Source organism: Haliotis rubra, unplaced genomic scaffold (genome assembly GCF_003918875.1).
Source record: "Haliotis rubra isolate DU_JTF1 unplaced genomic scaffold, ASM391887v1 Scf7, whole genome shotgun sequence".
Taxonomy (NCBI): domain Eukaryota; kingdom Metazoa; phylum Mollusca; class Gastropoda; order Lepetellida; family Haliotidae; genus Haliotis; species Haliotis rubra.
In genome coordinates, this window is record NW_025767412.1 from 1,892,524 (window position 1) to 1,910,650 (window position 18,127).

Below are 18,127 nucleotides of genomic sequence, written 5' to 3' on the forward strand. Positions count from 1 at the left end.
TAATAAACATGGTCTGGTGATCCTCTTACTCCTTAAATAAACAACTTGCCCCACTGGCAAAAGAGGAACACCCGTTAAGTTTTATAGGGTTTACATACAATGTAGTTTCCACAGTCAGTTCGTCCAATCACAAAAATCTGTAAACTGTAAATGAATAATTATTCTAAACTTTTCAAATGGAAGAATTTAATGATATGTTGTGTGTTACTTTTTTTCGCCATTTGTTTGCGATCGAATCTGTGGAAACAGCACTTATATTCATTACATGCATGAAAGGAATTCCATGTTCCATGATTGTAGTGTGGCCAAGATCCACTTTTATTGACGCTATCGTATGTACATGTATGTGTCAGTATGGATGGGGTGCTGGGTGAATGCTAAACAGGGAACAGATGTCTTATGTACAGTTGTGAGTGTACGTGCGTGCTTAAAAATACGTGAGGCATGTTTCCCCTGCACACCGGTCAGTCACATTGCTCAATACTCACTGATAACACACAGGCCGCACGGATATCATTATCGCAGTCATTGAACTTTACTGGGACTTTTTTGTCATCTTCCGCCATGGTCATTGTGCACCATCCAGTTAAAGGTTTGTTAATTCAGATCTTAACCCCGTGTAGTCCGGTTGTGTGTTGTTTAATGACGGCTTTATTGCTGCAAGCTTGTTGATGGGCGATTGTGACCCAAATTTGAGTGGGTCATATTTGTGTAACCAATGGGTTGTGGCAATATCTGCCGACATTTTCCAACATGTATGTGTGTATATGAAAGCTCAATATTTACACACGTAATTACTAAACCACTGGTGAAACAATGTCTTTGATCTGACGATTATTATTTCTTTGTAAACAAAGAAATAATGAGACACAAGAGACATCTACCCTTATCTATACCGGTGTGTTCTTAATTTTGTTTCTGATGAAATTCCGATTTTATCAGGTTCCGTTTAGTTCTGTCAACTTCTATTCTAATGTAGAATTTTGAAAGGAAGTTTCTTAATCGTTTCTTTTGTCTTTAAGCTGGCTTTAACAGTCTCGCTGTCAGTTGAACCCATATACATATATTGCTTTTTTTATTGATAGTTGTGGTTCTGAATCGTGCGAAAACCTGTTTTACAACCGTTAATGGGATAAAGAGACCGCTTCCTTGTAAGTATCACGATTATTGATTTGTTCTTTCGTTCATTCATCAATTCATTTAGTCAAAATCAACAACCATATCACGGCAGCCTGTTTAGTTTATGATAGTACCCATGAAGATCCGCGCTAGAATTGGTCTTTAGCAACCCATGCTTGTCGTAAGAGGCGATAAACGGTGGTCAGGCTCGCTGACTTGGTTGACCTAGGTCATCGTATCCCTACTGCGTGGATGCTGTCAATCACTGGATTGTCTGGTACAAACTCGATAGTTTTTAGTCCGCCGCAATATAGCTGAAATATTGCTGAAATATTGCTGAGTGCGGGAAACGAACAAACAATCATTACAGAGCTCAGGAAGATCATCCGGGGACTCATCGTTATTCTCGCAGTTATTTTTTACTGAATATTTGTAAAACAACAAAGGAGGCAGTCATGAATATCTGAATGAAATATATTCCAGAACAACTTTACTTTTATCTTCTCTAATTCTTCTATTTATCAGAAAGATCTTTTTCTGCAACCTATTAGGCTATAACTGTGGTATATACCACGAAATGTCTACAAAAGATCAGTTGTTTAATTATTTAATGTGCTTGTCTGTTTGTATAATACAGATGAAGGGTTGACGAGGCCATGTTGTATGGAAACCAGTTTTAATGGGAACACTACAGCCCGACGTTTCTCCTGCGAGGACGACGGCGGTTGTTGCGGAGACTACGGCTCCCAGTCCTGCTGCAACGTCCCCAAGTACGTCTGCAACAACGTATTTGTTATGCTCTCTGTCTCGCGTCTTTGTCAGTGCATCAGTTGGCACGTAATACATTTATTGTACATTCTCAAAAAAAGCCATTTTTAGAAGAAAAGAGCAATTATTTCATGTAATTTCAATGGTAGAAAGGTGAAGATACACACGTCTATAGGCAAAGAGTTCGCCAACACATGTGACAACAGCCTTTATTGTTGTGTTTTAAAACTTGAGTCCACAAGATGGCGTCAAAGTCAGTTCTTTGTATGGCTGCCATTGGCAGCAATTACTGCTCGGCACCGTCTCGGCAAAGACTGGATAAGTTGACGAAGTCGTTCTTGCGGACGTCTTCCCCACTCTTCCTTCAATACGATGGCCAGTTGTGGAAGTGTCTGAGGAGTGTTTTGCCGTTGACGTACACGTCGATCGAGTTCATCTCATAGGAGTTCTATAGGGTTTAGATCTGGTGATCGGGGAGGCCAAGGCAAAACACTGACGTTAGAATTGGCAAGGTAGCGGACCATGACGTGTGCTGTACGTGAAGTAGCAACTCCCACTGTCGGTCCATAATCGGAAGCATGTGACTGCAAGGACTTCGCTGGTGTACCGATTTGCTGTCAAATTCCCCTGAACCACCACTTAATCAGACCATTGTGTGCTGGATATCGCACCTCACACCATGACACTGTCTCCACCGAATCTCGAACTCTCGAATTTAGGGCAAAACGTTCATTTCTCCGACGGTAAAAAGGCAGTCTTCCATCTCGCCGGTGAAGAAGAAATTGTGATTCATCACTGAACCAGACTCGCTTCCAGCTTGTAAGGTTCCCATGCACCTCCTTACTTTACGACACCACCGCGAGCAATTGCGCCGTTGTTCCTTCTTGAAGCAAGCCATCCTGATCGTTTGGTAGGAAATCCTTCTCAATCCAGAGATGTGTTGTGCAGTCAACACGGCAGTTAGAAGACGATGGCGTAAGTGAGCCTGGATAAAGCGGGCCTGGGCTTGGGTGGTAACTCTTTGACAGTCGTTTTTCGTTCGATCTCGATCTCGACTTGGTCTGCAGGAAACGATCCCAAAGGCAAGATATTGTGCTCTGATGAACGTTGAAATGTCGGGCAACTGCAGACTGCGACTCCATATCTTGAAGGCGGCCTATGGCGATGTTTCGATTGGCGGCACTCAGTCATGGCATGATGATTTCCACTTTTCCAGGCAAAAACAAAACGACAAAATTAAACACAACGTTTGCTTTTGTATAGTGATCAATACCGCATGCTTTTCAGCTTACTTTGCAATCACACAAAGATGATGTTTTTGAAAGAAATACACGCTTCCCCCAAAATAAAGAAATAATGAAACGCATTGGGGATTGTTAGAATATGTATACAAAGCCAATATACTACACTCTTGTAGAATAATTCATTGCGTTAGATTCCGAGCAATTCTTTCATGTGATTTCAATGGTAACAAGGTGAAAATTCACACGTTCATAGATAAAGAGTTCGCCAACACAATAGCAACTGCAGCTGTTTACAGTCACACACAGATGATGCTTTGGAAAAAAATTAGTATATCTGTATTGTTTTGCCACAGCTATATGTATCCAATGTCCTCAAAGTCATCTATTCGTTTCTTGTTTTAAAAAGTGTACTCCTTCACCACTATGGTGGGGGTCTCTGTCAGTTTTTTGGTTTCAATTAATGTACACTTTGAACGTATTATTCCTATTAGGCATTGCTATGTCACGGCGATCCGACATAACAGAGTCTGGACTAGACAATCCCGTGATTAAAATCAGAGCATCATTCCGCATAATTAGCATACAATGACATTTGTCCACCATGTCATCGAGCCTTAGATAAATACGATGATGAAATGGATCGATTGTCGGGCTGGCTGACTCAGCTGACTGCATGTGATCTTTACCCCACTGAGTGACTTGATGCTATTTTATGTCGATCACTGGATTGTCTCGTCCAGTTTTATTCATTTTTACAGGCCGGTATTGAAGCAGGGATAGCGATGGGTGCGGCTAAATAACTCACGCATCACTCACGCACACGCACACGCACACGCACACGCACACGCACACATTAAGTTCTATTACCTGAGAGGTATACAACCTATCTATACAGCTTGTGTTATCTGCACGATCCTGATGGAAGATGCCGTTTTTAGTTCCAGTTTGGCTGTGGGTCTGGGAGTTGGCCTGACTATCCTCGTCCTCGTCCTCCTGGGTATCATAGCTATCGCCATCTACTGCAAACTGAACATCAGCTACCACAAGAAGGGCCAGGAGATCTACTGTGCCAGCTGCTGCAAATGTGAAGGTCAGTGAGACAAGGGTAGTGTGAGGCGAGGGTGAGACAAGGGTAGTGTGTGGCCAGGGTGATACAAGGGTAGTGTGTGGCGAGGGTGTGGTGTGGTTGGGTGAGGCAAGGATAGTGTATGGCGAGAGTGTAGTTGGGTGAGGCAAGGATAGTGTGTGGTCAGGGTGAGGTTGGTGAGGTAAGGATGGTCTGTGGCGAGTGTGTGGTTGGGTGAGACAAGGATAGTGTGTGCCAGGGTGTGGTTGGGTGAGGCAAGGATAGTGTTTGAGGTTGGTGAGGCAAGGATAGTGTGTGGCCAGGGTGTGGCTGGGTGAGTCAAGGATAGTGTGTTGCGAGGGTGTTGTTGGGTGAGGCAAGGATAGTGTGTGGCTAGGGTGTGGTTGGGTGAGGCAAGCATAGCGTGTGGTGAGGGTGTGGCTGGGTAAGGAGTGTGTGGTTGGGCGAGGGTGTGGCAAGGGTAGTGTGTGGCGAGGGTGTGGCAAGGATAGTGTGTGGCGAGGGTGTGGTGTGGTTGGGTGAGGCAAGGATATAGTGTGGTCAGGGTGAGGTTGGTGAGGCAAGGATAGTGTTTGGCGAGTGTGTGGTTGGGTGAGACAAGGATAGTGTGTGCCAGGGTGTGGTTGGTTGAGGCAAGGATAGTGTGTGAGGTTGGTGAGGCAAGGATAGTTTGTGGCCAGGGTGTGGTTGGCTGAGGCAAGGATAGTGTGTTGCGAGGGTGTGGTTGGGTGAGGCAAGCATAGCGTGTGGTGAGGGTGTGGCTGGGTAAGGCAAGCATAGCGTGTGGTGAGGGTGTGGTTGGGTGAGGCAAGCATAGTGTGTGGTTGGGTGAGGCAAGGATAGTGTGTGCCAGGGTGTGGTTGGGTGAGACAAGGGTAGTGTGTGGTGAGGGTGTGGTTGGGTGAGGCAAGGATTGTGTGTGTGGCAGTGTTGCATATGTATATATCTGTATTTTACATATTTGTATATATTCACTGTTGTAATGAAATAATGTACTAATTTTTACTGTGAAGTACAGAATAAAATAAACTTCCTTTCTATTTAGCTCCTCGTTGACTTGTCTTTAATTCACCTTTAATATTATTTAACTGCCTTTGGGTAGCTGTGGGGTTAGAGTGCATAGCTTGGGTCACTCCTTTGTTTAAGATAGCTTACGCTTAATTGGCCTTGTTTAAAATACTAATGTTGAGCACTTCACCAGCACAGCACACAAGCCACTGTAGACTGGGACTGAACAGACATTATTACAGATGCAGTTGCTATAATCAACTGGTGCAGTCAGTCCGCGCCCCAGTACTAACCACAGGGGCGTTTGTTCTGACGTATACTCCTCCAATAAATCCTTTAAACTTAAAACCCGACCTGTGTGTCGTGTCTGAACACCCCCGGTTACAAATGGAGCCCCCAGTGAGGAATTGGCAGTGAGTGAGCACCAACGCTGAACGAAGTACGCACCTACGCATCTCTGAATTGGCGCTGAGCACGCGGTCCACAGTGTGCATTACAATCAAGACTTCATGAACTGTTGAGTACATTGGCATTGTCTTCATCAGCTGTGTACATTACAAACGTGTAAATATCAATTTACATACAGGCCTATCAACAACAGCATAGACACTTTATGCATTTGTAAGCTGAAACGTGTATGCCGGCTTAGTTCTCGTCGTGTACTTTAGTTTACTTCAGTTCAACCAGTTTAGTTTAGTTTAGTTTAGTTTAGTTTAGCTTAGTTTAGTTCATATTTTCAAGTTACCACACAACAATACTTTGTGATCCATCCGTCATCCTAATAAAAATGCAATTGATGTTGATGTATGTACATGTGTTTGTGTGAATACTTTATCGTCCTTGATATATAAACATTTAGTTAGATAAAATTTGCTGTTTATTTATTTCTTTAGTTTGAAAAGTTGAGTGTGAATATGTGGTCTGTGTGAATTATTCTCTACTTTGCCTTTTGCACACTTTACCTAAAAGTACGTGTAACTGCTTTAAATAATCATTTCTACAAATCAACTTAGTCAACAGTTAAGTTAACTTAGGCACTCAGATTATCTGTTTAAACAGTTAGGCCAGTTGGTTACCAAATAGTTTTTCTTGATTAGGTAGGATACCTTTTTGTGTGTAGTTTGTTAGGGTTTTGACTACTTGACGAGCACTTTACCCTGGCACTCACCATTGTTTATTCCCTCACTAAACTAATACGCATGTGACACTGACTTATCGCCTCACTGTAGCTTACCAAACGTCATTGTTAGGAAATAATACAATCCGTCCGTGCGCGTATATTATTTCTGTCGGCATTTACGCGTGCATTACACATCCATGACCGATTGATATAAAACTAGCGTTGATTATTTCGTTGCTTTACATTGATGGTAACCTGTTTACAGGCTTACCGATGTAAGATATTTTTTTTTTCGATTCTACCTCTCCCTGCCTTCGTTTTCATTCCTTCACCTGCCTACTTTAACTATACTGTTACTCGTGGATCCTGTTCTCTGGGATCATGGAGTTTCGGGAAGAGGAATTGGAGTCTGTAGCTAATCTATTCCGGAAGCTTGGTATGGATCCAAAGGATCAATCACCGGAGGACCTCAAGGCCTGGATCCAAGAAATGGCTCAGCAACCTGGTCCCTTATTAAAGCAAGAGCCCGGTCTAGACAGCAAGACAGTACCACCTGCTCCAGTTGAAAGCAAAGCCCAGGCAGTAGCTTATCACCAATTCCCCAAACTACCTCTGTTTAGCGGGGATGAAACAGGAAAGGATGCTCCTTTTGACCTCTGGTCCTATGAAGTTGATTGTTTATTTCAGTCAAAATGTTATACCTTAGACGTTATGAATCAGGCTGTCCGCAGATCTCTTAAAGGGGAGGCGGCTAGAGTGGCCATGAGACTTGGATCCACAGCTTCTACCACAGATTTACTATCTAAGCTTCAGAGCATCTATGGCACAGTTAGGAATCGGGAAGCCCTTATGGCACAATTCTATAGTGCAACCCAGAGGGAGGATGAAGATGTTGCTAATTGGGGCTGCCGCCTAGAACATTTATTATCCAAGATCACAGAACATCATACTATAACCGTGAACGAACAGGATGAAATGCTGAGGAACATGTTCCGGAGTGGCCTGAAGCCAACAATGAAATCTGTATCCGGACACAAGTTCGACACACAAGCTAGCTTTGATGAGCTACGAATCTCATTGCGTGAAATAGAGTATGACATGAAGCGGGAACTAACCACGTCTGAGACAAAGAAGTGCCATGCTTCTGCTAAGATGGCCATACAAGATGAATCAGTTTCCAAGCGTGATCTTGAGACTTTGACGTCTGCAATAGACCAGCTACGAGTGGAAGTTTCGGACATCAGGAAACGACAGGACACAGCTCATGTATATCAACATCAGACATCCCAGCAGAGATGAGACAAGTCTTTTTGGAGGCCAACAGCGATGGAGGAGCCGAGCCCAGTCATTTCATTGCTCAGATCTGCCTGGTAACTCTGTTCCTACCAACAGTCCTTACACAGAACGTAGGCCAAGGGATGAATCAAGGAATGATTCTTGCCAGCCTGGTAGTTATGGGGTCAGCAGACCAAGTTATAGGGATAGAAGAAGCTCATCTGGAGACTACCCAAAATATGCCAAGGACACCCACAACAGCGAAGGAACAACAGCCTGTCCCGCACCACCATATTGGGATCAGGAGGACCGCCAAGACCGGTATGCTTTAGATGTGGATACCCTGGACACATAGCAGTTGGATGTAGAGTGACGCTTGACCACCTTCGTCGACCTTTAAACTGGCGAGGGCCTATGGAAAGGGGTCACCCTTAGGCTCATCGAAGCACCCCAGGGACACACTACCAGAGGGACTTGTTGGCCAGGCTAATGAAGCAAACATTACAGTTGACAATGTTCAGACCCAAGCCTTATTGGACACTTGGGATACCGTCTCGGTAATTTCAGAATCATTTTATGACAAATATTTGTGACACATTCCCTTGGAGTCCATCGGCAGTATGTTGGACATTGAATGTGCCTGAGGAGAAACCCTACCCTACAAAGGTTTTATTGAAGTTGGAGTTAGATCCATTGGCGGTGGAACAGATAATGTAGAACCAGTACCATGTCTTTTCCTAATTGTACCTGTCACCAGATATAGTGCACAAGTACCAGTACTGTTAGGAACAAACATACTGAACTGTTTAAAGGAAAACTGTAGGCAAGTCCATGGAGTCAAGTACTTACAACAGGCAGCCTTACAAACCCCTTGGTATCTTACTTACAGAGTCATGAGCTTACAGGAACGCAATGACTGGAGATTAAGTTTCATTAAGAGTGTGGAGGACAAGAACATCCTGATACCATCTAACAGCACTGCACCAATTAGAGGACAAGTTGCCAGAGGAGTTAGAACGCCCACACTTTGTGCTTTGATGCAGCCTACTCCAAAGTCACGTATCAGCAACGACATTGACATTGCCCCAACCGTTATTTCTTATGATGGTCATCCAGATGTGGTAGAGGTTCATCTCTTCAACGTGACAACCCGTACCATAGTTGTTCCTCCACATGCTCTGTTGTGTGAGCTTCAACCCGTAACGCTTCAGGACCCACCCTGTGGAACAGCTATTGAGATGGAGCGAGAAAGACTCTCATCTGATGAAATTGGTTTGGGACTTGATTTAATAACCAGGTTTAAAGATGTGTTTTCCAAGAATGATGAGGACCTTGGACATACTTCCCTTATTTGCCATCGAAATGAGCTAGATGATGAGCGACCATTCAAGCAAAGACATCGTCGGATACCCCCCTCTATGTTTGATGAAGTTCGGACTCACTTGCATCAACTGTTATCAGCTGGAGTAATTCGGAAGTTGCATAGCCCTTGGGCATCTAATGTGGTATTAGCTCACAAGAAGGACGGCAGACTGAGGATGTGCATTGACTTCCGACAGTTGAATAAACACACGATCAAAGATTCTTATACTCTACCAAGAATTGAGGAGATGCTGGATTGTTTGCGGGGTATGAAATATTTTACTGTACTGGACATGAAGAGTGGTTACCATCAGGTGGAGATTGAGGAGTGTCATAAAGAACGGACTGCTTTCACAGTAGGGCCATTGGGATTCTATGAATACAATCGAATGCCCTTTGGACTCGCCAATGCCCCGGCAACCTACCAACGACTTATGGAGCAATGCCTGGATGGTTTACACCTCCAGATATGTCTTATATACCTGGACGATCTGATAATATTTTCCCAGACATATGAAGAACATTTGGAGTGCCTTGAAAGAGTTCTAACACGCCTACGTGAATGTGGACTGAAGCTTGCACCCCAAAAATGTAAGTTCTTCAAACACAGAGTCAAGTATGTCGGGTATATCATCAGTGCAAGTGGAATAGAAGCAGACCCAGATAAAGTGGATAAGATCCAAAACTGGCCAACACCAACCAACCCAGAAGATGTCAGGAAGTTTTTGGGCTTCGCTGGATATTATCGGAAGTTTGTGGAAAGTTTCTCAAAGATTGCAAGGCCTTTATCTATTCTGATGCCCAAGACCACAATGAAGAAGTCAAAGAGACGGTGCAGTCATCAGACTGAATGGGAGTGGGTAGCTGCACAGGAACAGGCCTTCCAGGAGATCAAGGATCGTCTTTCAGTGCCACCAGTCCTGGGATATGCCGATTTTCAACAACCATTTGAGCTGCACACGGATGCAAGTACCCAAGGCCTAGGAGCAGTCCTTTATCAACACCAGGATGGTCACCAATGAGTCATTGTGTATGCCAGCAGAGGATTGAAACCATCTGAAAGAAATTACTCTGCACACAAGCTTGAATTCCTCTGTTTGAAGTGGGCAGTATCAGAGAAATTTCACGACTACCTGTACGGCAATGATTTTGTTGTTATCACTGACGACAATCCATTAAAATACGTCTTGACATCAGCCAGATTAGATGCTACTGGGCATAGATGGCTTGCATCCCTCTCTAATTACAACTTCTCCATCAAGTACCGACCTGGGAAAGCTAATGTGGACGCTGATACTCTCTCTAGACTATCACCTCCATTACATGCTTCAGAACCGGATCAAGTGCAAGCTGACTCTGTTAAAGCGATCTGCCATGCGCTTACTTCACCAAACTACATTGAGAGTCTTTGTGTCTCAACTACTCTTGCAGATGATGATGATGATCCTTCAGTGATGATCAATGTGCAGCCAATGTTAGAGAATGGAGAAGAGCTCAAGGGAAGGACCAAACCCTGGCTACTATCATTGGACACTTAAGGGACAAGACAAGGCGTGACAGAATACATTGTATAGATGATGAGAGTATGACAGTACTCATCAAGATCTGCAATCAGCTAAGACTGAAGAGAGGAGTACTGTATCGGGTCACCATGAAAGATGGAGAGGAACAGGATCAGCTGGTTCTTCCAATTCAGTGCCGCAGAGCAGCATTACGATCACTCCATGGCAATGTTGGACACCCAGGAAGGGATAGGACACTATCACTGATCCATGAACGATTTTATTGGCCTGGAATGACCCGTGATGCAGAAGCACATGTACAATCCTGTGTCTCTTGTCTACGAAGAAAGACTCCAACTGCAGGGTTATCACCATTGGTCAGCATTGAAACATCACAGCCCTTGGAGCTCGTATGCATGGATTTCCTGACCCTGGAACCATCAAAGGGAGGTCAGCAACACGTTCTTGTAGTGACAGATCATTTTACCCGATATGCTCAGGCTTATCCAACAAAGAACATGACTGCAAGAACAACAGCAGATGTCTTTTTCAACAACTTTGTTGTCCACTTAGGAATCCCCAAGCGTATCCACTCAAAACTTATGCAGGAATTATGCAAGTTGCTCAAGATAGACAAGTCACAGACTACCCCCTTACCATCCGATGGGAAACGGCATGTGCGAACGATTCAACCGTACTTTATGCAACATGCTTGGTACACTTGAACCCGATAATAAGAGGAATTGGAAAGCTCATGTCGCACCATTGGTCCATGCCTATAATTGTACCCAACATGAATCGACTGGGTTATCTCCCTTCTTTTTGATGTATGGACGGCACCCTTTTTACCTGTGGACGTTGCTTTTGGGTTAGACATGGAACCAATCAAGTCCAAGTCTATCAACAAGTACACCAAGGAACTTCGAAATCGACTCAGACAAGCTTATGAGATAGCTTCCAATGCTGCAACCAAATCACGCAGTAAACAAAAGAAATACTACGATCAGAGGGCTAGAGCTGCTGTCCTAGCCATGGGTGACAGAATACTCGTCAAGGTTGTGGCCTTTGATGGCCGACACAAGTTGGCTGACAAATGGGAGACTGATGTGTATATTGTGCTTGCCCAGCCAAATCCATCCATACCCGTTTATACAGTTGGTAGGGAGAGTGGAGAAGGACGGAAGCGGACATTACAGTGAAACCTATTACTGCCAATTGGGTCTATTCCACAGCCTGATAGCAAAGAACCTCCAATCCCTTGGCCTAGGAAAGGACAACCTACACGTACAGCTCCAATGCCTAAACCGAGACAGGGACCTTCAACCCCGACTGTGCCCATTCCAGCCGAAGAGGCAATGACAAACAAATCAGGATCTGATTCTGAATCAGGAAGTGAGAATGAGTACATTGCATGTGCCTCCGATAATGCCTCGGTACCTTCAGAGTCAGCTGTTTCTCAAGCTGATAGGCCACCTGAAGCATCCAGAGTACAGGAGAATCAGAGCGATCAGACATTTACTGTCACTGATGGAGATCAGGAGGGCACATATGATACTCAAGAGGAAACTTCTGTTATTGAAGCACAGGCTCAACCTGAAGATCCTAACTCTCAGTCTGGTGTAAGATCATCTACATCACCTGTCCCTCAACCTCGACGGTCTAGTCGACAGCGGACACAACCACGGTGGATGACAGGGGGAGACTATGTTTTGCAGCCCTAGCACAGCCGGACTGGCTAACAAGAGCAATAAAGAACGACGTTTCGATGTAGATTCTTACATCGTTATCAAGCTAAATGTGAATACAACCAGATGTAGAGGAGTATATATTTATACACAGTATGTTTTAACAACAGCAGATTAGCATTAACAACAACATATAATTGAATAACAACTGGTTCATAATTATGAGAGGCCAGTGGGAGACTAAGAACAACAAATGAGACTGGGAACGAAGCCAACAAACAAGGGGGATTAAGTTGTAATAACAAGCTGATTGGATATTTTTAGCGTGTGTAGTTTGATTAGTTCTTCATAGGCCAATGGTATTGTAGTATCCTGTTGATCAAAGGTTTGTGGCGGCGGATTTCGATGGCTTCCAAGAGTTTTCTTTTTGTGAAGTCCCGATTCTTGGTTGATAGGATTTCAAATTTGTCAAACTTGATTTGATGGGTAGGGAATTTCTGTTGGTGATCGGAGAGGGCTGATTTGCTGTCTGATTTTGCTGGTGAGGTTTTATGTTCTTTAATTCGGATGTCAACGGGACGGGAGGTTTCACCATATAGGAGTCACCACATTCACAATTAATCTTGTAGATCACTCCTTTGGGGGCTGCTTTTTGAAAGGTAGGTTGCGGCCATTGGCTTGGAGGATGGTCCTGAGGGTTGTAGAGTCAGTGAAGATGGTGGCGATGCCTGCTTGGTGCTTTAGTAGTCTGCTGATTTGCTGGGAGGTCTTGCCGATGTAGGGTAGAGGTGATTCTGATGGGGGCGGATTCAGGCTTGGTCTGTTTGGGTTTGTCATGGAGGGTGTTGGAGATGATCCTCTTGACTAAGGTGGTGGGATACTGGTTGAGGCTCGTGAAGACATGTTGCAGGTGGTTCAGCTCATGTTCTAGGTCATAGCTGCTGGAGCAAATGTTCTTGGCACGCTTGGTCAGGGTTGAGATGACACCAGACTTTGTTTTTGGGGTGGTGGTTTGAGTTGAAGTGGGTGGGTTTTCTGTAGGCTGTGGTTTGGATCTTCTTGCAGAGGTCTCTGAATACATGGACATCTAGGAAGGGGAGTGTGTATTTATGCTCCTCTACATCTGGTTGTATTCACTTTTAGCTTGATAACGATGTAAGAATCTACATCGGAATGTCGCTCTGTGCAATAAATAAGAAGTTGTCATCCATAAAGATGTATGGTTCATTTTTGAGGCAAGGATAGTGTGTGGCGAGGGTGAGGTTGGGTGAGGCAAGGATAGTGTGTGCCAGGGTGTGGTTGGGTGAGGTAAGTATAATGCGTTCTATTGGTGTGGTTGGGTGAGGCAAGGATATTGTGTGGTGAGGGTGTGGTTGGGTGAGGCAAGGATAGTGTGTAGCGTGGGGTGTGGTTGGGTGAGGCAAGGATAGTGTGTTCTATTGGTGTGGTGGGGTGAGGCAAGGATAGTGTGTGGTGAGGGTGTGGGTTTTTTGTGTTTTTTTTCCACATTTTTTATTCACATCAGTAGGTACATTCACTTTTTACAAAAGTCATACATGTTGACATGTGACATATCTTGTTACAATCGTTTTATACGAATATCATCCAAACAAAGTTCTATAATTGCGGATCGTCTAAGCTTGCGCAACTAGGTAAGTCGGTGCTATGAGTAATATTGTTTGTTAGCTCCTGGGTTCATTTGGTTCGTTTTCATAACAGCACCGTATCCTTCTGGGTAACCAAGGGGTAGAAACATTCATACATTATTATACAGATGTCATGCCTTATACAAGCTTATACATGTTGACAGTTCACAACACATCAGTCTTCAAACATGAGTAGGTACATTCAAGTATTACTGCTCAAAGATCATAGATTGTATACATTGAAGAGTCATAACACATCAGACCATGTTGTGTAATGGGCGCCCGTTTACTCCACACTCGTCTGGCTGGTTTTTCATTTTGGCAACATATCTTTCAAAGAAGCGATGGAGGATTTTAGGGTCAATATTAAATTTTTAATACAGCTTATGCATTAAATATGTATATCTTTTCCCATCCGTGGATTGACACGTATTGTAATTCGCGATCTCAAAATTCTACTTTAAGCATGTTGAAGAGTCATGACACATCGGTCCATGTTGTGAGTAGTGGTAGCCATTTACTCATACATTCATTTAGTTGGTTATTTATTCTAGCAACATATCTCTCAACTTGAAAAATATCTTTCAAGGTAGCAGTAAAAGGTTTGTTACATTTTTGACAAATACTATTGTCGATCAGCTTCATTTTAAATAATTCCTTTTTGGTGTATATAATGCGATGCAAAAATCTATATTGGAAATCTTGTAACTTGATATCTCTACAGCATTGTTTAGGAAGACTAAATATTTCCTTCCAGTTTAAGTCAGTTAAGAACATTTGTTGCCATTTACTACAAATAATAGGTAGATAATTATTTTGCACAAGTATATCATATATCTTTCGAGATCCCTTTGCTGGTTTAGTCCATTCCATTAGAAAGTTATTCATCCTAAGATCGTAGACACATATAGGTTTAGAATTGTCTATCACCTTTATCCATTCTTTAGGGAGATTACTAACAACTCGATGATGGTCCAGATAAGTACCCTTGAGGTTGAATGTTTTTTTCAAGTCTACAAAGGATAAGAGCCCGTTCTCATCACATAGGTCTCTTATATAATGCACTCCTTTACCGAACCAGTTTTCTATAATAAAATTTGAGTCTGTACACTAAACCATATCGGTTCAGCTAGAATAGCCTGAATATCTCTTGCATCTGTCAAATGAGACCTATAGTATTTACTCCAAATATATATCAAATCCTGCCAGTAGGGGTTATCAATTTTACAAAGTCTGTAAGACGATACATGGGCACCCAGTTGAAAAAGGAGTTTTAAAGGAAAGTAGCTTATATCATGTTTCTTAAACATGCTTTTTTTCAGGATACTGAGCTTTAGCGATGATATGAACACATTTATATCTACCATTCTCAATCCACCATGTTGGGTGAGGCAAGGATAGTGCGTTCTATTGGTGTGGTTGGGTGAGGCAAGGATAGTGTGTGGTGAGGGTGTGTTTGGGTGACGCAAGGACAGTGTGCAGCGAGGGTGTGGTTGGGTGAGGCAAGCAGAGTGCGTTCTATTGGTGTGGTTGGGTGAGGCAAGGATGGTGTGTGGCGAGGGTGTGGTTGGGTGACGCAAGGATGGTGTGTGGCGAGGATGTGGTTGGGTGAGACAAGGGTAGTGTATGGCAATTGTGTTGTGTGTGGCGAGTGTCTCCTTAGATGAGGCAAGTGAGCGAGGGTGGAGTTCTCTTACGTGGATTTAATGGATTTGCGGAAGGTAGTTGACGCAATGTGTAATTTTACCTACAGTTTTCGTGAAATGTATAGCGAGAAGCTAGGTAACTTGATCAGTAAGAAAGTACGTTTGTCATAGATGTAATATATCTTCCCTCGTTAATGAGAAACAGATGAGGGTAACAGATGGTGCAGGATGGTGACATGTAGTGAGTGAGTTTAGTTTTACGCCGCACTCAGCAATATTCCAGCTATATGGTGGCGGTCTGTAAATAATCGATTCTGGACCAGACAATACAGTGATCAACAGCATGAGCATCGATTTGCGCAATTGCGAACCGATGCCATGTTAGTTTAACGCCGCACTCAACAATGTTCATAGCAGCGGTATATCAATAATCGAGTCTGGACCAGACAATCCAGTGATCATCAACGCATTTGGGATACGATGACATGTGTCAACCAAGTCAGCGAGCCTGACAACCCAATCCTGTTAGTCGCCTCTTACGCAGGATGGTGACAATGAGCGTTGACGTGATATAAGCTACACCTCAAGTAAGAAGTGACGACACAAGTCATGTAAATGCTACTGTAAATCATTTCTGCCAATAGTTCGAGACGCAACACAACCGGTCCGGGTACCCAGAAGCATCTCTGCCATGTTGAGCGATGAGGAGTCAACATTCAACACAGAAGTATACGAACCCCGCCACCAGCCCTACCCAGATCCAGACGTCTTCAGGACGCCGGTGACGTTTCAATGTCAGACCAGTCCAGACATTGATGGGGATAGTCCTCCATCTTACACGGAAGTCGTGTCTAGCCCGAAAGTATTCGTCACAACTCTTAACTTCCGGTAACCCGCAATCCATGCGGCTTGTCCAGAAGTTCTTAAAACTAGTTAGGAATGTATCAGAAGGTTTCAGGAGGGCACAAGACACAAGGTGACCCTTGTGATCCACGCAGGACAACCATGCCAAATATCAGCCACTGGATTGTGTTGTTCAGACTTTGGGGAAAAGTTACTTAAGTAACTATCATTAAAATTTATGTTTGTTTTGGTGTCAAGAGACGGGGTGTAGGCGCAGTAAACGGAACAGCTTACCGGTTAGGTTTGCGCATGTGCATGACCTCGGGTCATCATTACAAGTGACTTGGATGGACAGTGTTGTTACCGGCTGGATAATTTCCCCATGTTAAGCAAAGATATGCAAACTTTGATGAAGAATGTGTATAGTTTTTTTTAAATGTGTTATCTTCCCTGATTAGGTAATTGACAATAGTCATTTAGGGATTGTCTCAAAATCAAAGACTTCAGTGAAGTTGGACAGTTTCAATTTGAGACTAATTAGGGACATAATTTGCCGATTTTATCAGAGAAACTAACATCTCTCGGCAAGAAAACTGAAGAAAATTCTTGAACACGAACACGGCATCTGCATTTCCAGATTTACAATATGTAAATTATTAGTGAAACTCGGATTTCGTTACAAATGAATATCCAGCACAAAAGTTTCTGTGAAAGACGTGATCTCATGAGACTTAGGGCCAATCATCTGAGAACAATATCAGAAAGAATGAGAAAACGGCTTTAAAGTAGTCTATTTGAATGAAACGAAGATTATTGCTAACCACACCCCTTCATATCAGTGGCAGCACTCTGACCCCAAAGTAAACAGGAACCTTCCTCCAGGCAAGGGTGAGAGACATATCAATGTACAGGGTCTCATCTGGGTTTCCTACCAGGATGTGACTTGGTGTTCAGATCCAAATCTACTGATGGTCGTGACTATCACACAGAGATGAACTCCGCAGTGTTCACAGAATAAGTCACAGAGCAGCTATTTCCTGCTCTACCTGACAAGTGTTTCGTGGTGATGAACAACCCACCATATCACAGTATCAGAGTTCCCTGGAGTAGACTCCTACCTCCTCTTCCAGAAAACATGAGATGACTTCTTGGTTGTCCAGGCATGGTATCGACTTTCAAGCTAAAGCTACTAAAACTAAACTGTATGATATCATACTAGCTCACAAACCACCCCTGTTTACTTGATTGACACCATGTTGAAAAAGCATAGTAATGAAATTTGCTTGCCCTTTCACGTTTGGTGCCCTATCACTGTGACCTTACTGAACTGATCTGAGGCAATTTAAAGGAGTCAGGCACGAAAAAATGTCTCTTTCAAACTCAAAGACGTGAAACAAATTGTCAACGAAGAAATAGCAACACTATCACCAGAATTATGGCAGCAATGTGTCAATCATGCATGTGATCAAGGTGGAAGAAGTATACTGGGCTAAAGACGGTCTACAAAGGACTGACTGACTGACTGAGTTTGGTTTTACGCCCCTTTTAGCAATATTCCAGCAATATCACAGCGGGGGACACCAGAAATGGGCTTCACACATTGTACCCATGTGGGGATTCGAACCCGGGTCTTCGGCGTGACGAGTCAACGCTTTAGCCGCTAGGCTACCCCACCGCCCCGTCTACAAAGGAAATGTGTCCAACCCATCTTGATCAGTCTAGACTCTGATGACGACACTGACACTGGTATCTCTGACTATGAGGCGGGATTGTCTGACGGTGACTAACGTAAGTGTTATTATTCTTTAATGCTTTCGAGACG

General features: G+C 43.6%; 1 protein-coding gene across 1 annotated transcript; it reads left to right on the top strand.

Moving 5' to 3' along the window:
* Nucleotides 1-486: 486 nt before the first annotated feature.
* On the top strand, nt 487-16,893 carry LOC124258720. The gene is made up of 5 exons (XM_046692797.1): nt 487-592; nt 1,086-1,151; nt 1,757-1,889; nt 4,070-4,221; nt 16,107-16,893. Exons 1-5 carry the CDS (start codon nt 565-567, stop codon nt 16,352-16,354), a joined length of 627 nt encoding a protein of 208 aa, XP_046548753.1. The 5' UTR covers nt 487-564; the 3' UTR covers nt 16,355-16,893.
* Nucleotides 16,894-18,127: the final 1,234 nt, after the last annotated feature.